Genomic DNA, 4,283 nt, shown 5'->3' with positions numbered 1-4,283 from the left:
CCCTTGGTCATCCTGGTGGCCTGGCTGGACTCAGCCTCATCCCAGGGCTGCTCTCAGTAACAGGATCACAAGATGTGACAGGCGGACACTCAGCCAGGGACAGTGTTTTAGGCCAGTGTCACTCAACTGCAGGGTCCCTCATGGGAGGAGCAACAGAAGCCCGTTTCTCTGATCAAGGTGGGACTGGCTGACAGTTAATCAAAAAGTTAGAGATGGAAACAAGCATTTCCGCCAACATTTTATTATGAAAGTGTTCAAACATACAACACAACTGAAAGAACTTGAGTGATCACTTACACACACAACCTAGACTGTACCATTGACATTTTACTGTATTAAGTACTTGCTTTATTATCTGTCCATCCCTCTATTAGTTTTATGTTATATAAATAAATATATTTATTTTATATATATTTGAAATATATACTTCAAAGTAAACTGCAGACGTTAGTACTCTTTAGATACTTCAGCATCATTAAATAGGCAAACATTTATTTTTTGGCCGTATAACAGGTGGGATCTTAGTTCCCTGACCAGTGGAAGTCTTAACTGCTGGCCTGCCAATGAAGTCCCCTATTCTGAGCTTCCACTGCACAGGCCATGGGTTCCATCCCTGGTTGGAGAACTAAGACCCTACATGCCTTTCAGTGCAGTCCCCCAAAAAGAAAATACAGGAAGGTATGTTCAAAAGTTCACCCACCCGTCATTGTATGAGCGGTCCTTTTAAGTGTGGCCGTGCTGATTGGCATCTGTCAGCCTTCTCATCTGGAGCTCGTCCTTCCAGTTATTTCCAGTGGAACATGATTGACAGATGCTTACTTGCAAGGTATACAGTGCAGAGTCCTTCCAGATTCTCTACTTTTCCTCCTAATTTTTATTTTATTTTATTTTTTTTATTTTTATTTTTACTTTTCCTAATTTTTAAATGTGTCATCCTCATTTACCTTGTTTTACTGACTTTTCTTTATTGTTCTTTCAAAAACAATGACTTAGTTTTCATAGAAACATTACTTTTTTGTGTGTGTTCATATTTAATTGGTTTACATAATATGAGTCCCTGGATTATATGCCAGGCACTCTTCTATGTTGGGGATGTATTAGTGGAAAAAACAAAGTCCTGCCCTCATGGATCTTGAGAGGACAGACAATAATGACTGATTATAAAAAGCTAGTTCATGATCATTATTGTAAAGAAAAGTAAAGGGATGTAAGAGGCTGCTCTCCAGATTGACTGCTGGAGAAAGGTGACTGTAGGGAGACCCACGCGAGGTGAGGGTACACCCGGCTCAGGGAAGCACAGTCTGGTGATCAGAAGACCAGCATCAACAGGCTGCAATCAGATGCAGCTGACTCTTAGCATAAAACTTAGCTGGTGGGAGAAGTGTTGGGGTGTCCTGGAGAGGAGCCAGTTAGCTTCAGGTGTTGAGCAGGTTGTGAGCAGCCGTCAGTATTGACAGGGGAGAAGGATGAGTCCATTAGGGGAGTGTCTCCTACATAACCCTGGTTTCTCTCACATTGCTTTCTTTCATGCCTTGCACACAGGCCTTTGAGGAATGGAATAAGACAGAGCTGGACTCATTCCTGATTGAAATCACAGCCAATATTCTCAAGTTCCAAGATGCTGATGGCAAACACCTGCTGCCAAAGATCCGGGACAGCGCGGGGCAGAAGGGCACCGGGAAGTGGACCGCCATCTCCGCCCTGGAGTACGGCGTGCCCGTCACCCTCATCGGTAACGCTCAGCTTTTGACTGAACCCCTGTCTCGGTTTTGATCCTGGCATCCTTCTGGAGTGTTAGTGTAGCCCTGCCCCTGAGAGCAGGCCTTCCAGAGCGCCTGTTCAACACTAGTTGGCTTTCCAAGTGCGGTCTGCTCTTTCTGCATTTGCATAAGGTTACAGTGTGAGAGAGGCTGAAGCTGCCTTTGAATCTCTTCTTTGTAATCCTTCTGCCAGTCATGTGAGCTTTAAGATGAATTCCAGAATCACTATCTGTCTTTTGCAGTTTGACTTTGAGGAGTTTTTTTTTTTTGGCTACACTGCTCAGCTTGTGGATCTTAGTTCCCTGACCAGGGACAGAAGCTGGGGCCCTGCAGTGAAAGCACTGAGTCCTAATCACTGGACTGCGGGGGAATTCCCTGGATCATTTTAACATTAGTGATTTAATTATAGTCAGTGACTTAAGGTCTTTTTAATAGGAAAGGTAACTGTAATGGAATTTTTCATACGACAGTTCACACAATAATAAAAGCTTAGGTACTCAACACTATTTTGCTAAGTTTTTTTCTCAGTTATCTAGTAAAATATTACTTATGTGTTTCTAGTCCTTTAATATTTCTTTCCTAAGTTCTTAGAAGAGTACTGCTGTCCTGAAGTTGTCTTATATCCTTCCCACCCTTGTTTTTTTATCTTAATGAGCTAAACATCAAACTCAAAAAGATGTAGAGAGACGGAAATAATCAGCAGAGATAAAAATACTAAGAGGATTAACAGAACAGCATGATGGTTCTTTAAGAATAAAATAGGGACTTCCACTGCAGGGGGCACAGGTTCAATCCCTGGTTGGGGAACTAAGATCCCTCATGCCTTTCTATGTGACAAAAAAACAGATAAAAAAGAATAAAATAGATGCACCTGGCAAGATTGAAAAGAAGAATGAAGGCAGGCTCTGGCCTGTTTACTGACAGGCTGTTCATTGCTCCTGGCAGAGTGGTTCCCCAGCACTGTTGGCTCTTCCAGACACCGGTTGCCTTTCCCTCCTAATCTCCCACTTTGGTTTCGTGGTTAATTACGCTTCACTGTTCACATTGAACAGGGTGGTTGCTGGCCTGGTGAGGAGGGAAGCAGTTAGTCCAGCTCTACAGAGAAGGATGTGGACTGCTATTTAGCTAATCTGAATACCATCCGGGGGCGGGCCACAGGACCAGTAACTGGGAGCAGTTTGTGCAACATTGACTCAAATATATGAGTATTAGAGCCCTCAAGAGAGTCCTACTCGGATGTTTCAGAGACTTTGTCCCTTCCTAGTGGACGGCAGGCAGGCTTCCTCCTGGCCAGGTGCCATTCTTGCTTGCTGAACTAATGGGGAAGCGAGTCTTCTGTCTAATCTTTAAGCAACCCTGTGGTTACACCGCGCTTGCCTTCTTGTGCCTTTGTCTTTCGAAGCCTTTACCCAGGACTGCTAAGTCATCGTGTGTGTGCAGGAGCCCAGAGAGGCGGACAGGGCCAGGGAGACACCCACTCTCAAGGCTATGGCCAGAATCCTTTCCTCAAGACTGAGTCCCCTGTTAGTTCCTAAAGGTTTTACTTCATTTTGTCTGTTGGGAAAAATGGTCAATTATTCTAATTTTGCAAATTGTCAATTGGGTGACTATTTATAAGTGATGATTTTTAAGATACCAAATGGTCTTAATATTAAAATACTATACTGAGGGACTTCCCTGGAGGTCCAGTGGTTAATACTCTGCAGTTCCACTGCAGGCACCGTGGGTTCGATCCCCAGTCAGGGAACAAAGATCCTCTATGCTACCTGCCTCACCAAAAAGATAAAGTACTATATTGAAATTTTTTTACTCAAATGAAATAAAACTGTTAAACTGCAACGATGATCATGGATATACTGAAAATTAAACTGTAAGAATTAGAAAATGTAATTTTATGAAGGGTGAAGTCTGTGTTACTTCTGAATGTACTGGTTGTTTCAAAGTTGTGGGTATTAGTGCTTAAAAGAAAACAAATTGAGTTGTTGGTGAGCATTTAAAAATTAAAGTCCTCCCAGCTGAAACAGAAATTTTACTGTTGGACCAACACCGAGTTCATTCTTAATAATAGTGATTTTTGCTGCTTCATTTTTCCCCTTAAAGCACCCCCTTTGAATTTCATGGTGGTCTTTGTGGTTGAATACCCGCGTTTATGTGGAAGACTGACTTGGACTTTTAATTTTCAGATTAACTGTTTCGAGCTTCTTATGAAAGTTTGTTTTAACTCTGGTGGCCTAAGGTTGAGACTTTCAGCTCTTTGTAAAACTGAAGTCGTGCTCCCCTCCTGCTCCCCTCACCCACTCCGGCTCGAGCGCTCCTCCTCGGGTTCTGTGTGTGCACATTGGTGACACATTATCTACCCCCTCCCCCCACACAGGAGAAGCCGTCTTCGCGAGATGCTTATCATCTCTGAAGGATGAGAGGATCCAAGCCAGCAAAAAGCTGAAGGGGCCTCAGAATGTCCCGTTTGAAGGAGATAAGAAATCATTCCTGGAGGACATTCGAAAGGTGTGCGGGCCCTGTCAG

At 43.4% G+C, this 4,283-nt stretch overlaps 1 protein-coding gene across 1 annotated transcript in view; it reads left to right on the top strand.

The window, feature by feature from the left end:
- Positions 1-4,283, top strand: part of PGD (phosphogluconate dehydrogenase) — a 14,829-nt gene that overhangs the window by 8,707 nt on the left and 1,839 nt on the right. The window contains exons 8-9 of the mRNA XM_010849906.1: positions 1,543-1,732; positions 4,135-4,265. Coding sequence (XP_010848208.1) covers positions 1,543-1,732; positions 4,135-4,265 — 321 coding nt within the window. The remainder of the gene's footprint in view (positions 1-1,542; positions 1,733-4,134; positions 4,266-4,283) is intronic.

This window comes from Bison bison, unplaced genomic scaffold (assembly GCF_000754665.1).
Source record: "Bison bison bison isolate TAMUID 2011002044 unplaced genomic scaffold, Bison_UMD1.0 scf7180017864289, whole genome shotgun sequence".
Lineage (NCBI taxonomy): Eukaryota > Metazoa > Chordata > Mammalia > Artiodactyla > Bovidae > Bison > Bison bison.
The sequence above is the reverse complement of the archived record's forward strand: the minus strand, read 5'-3'. Positions and strand labels throughout refer to the sequence as shown.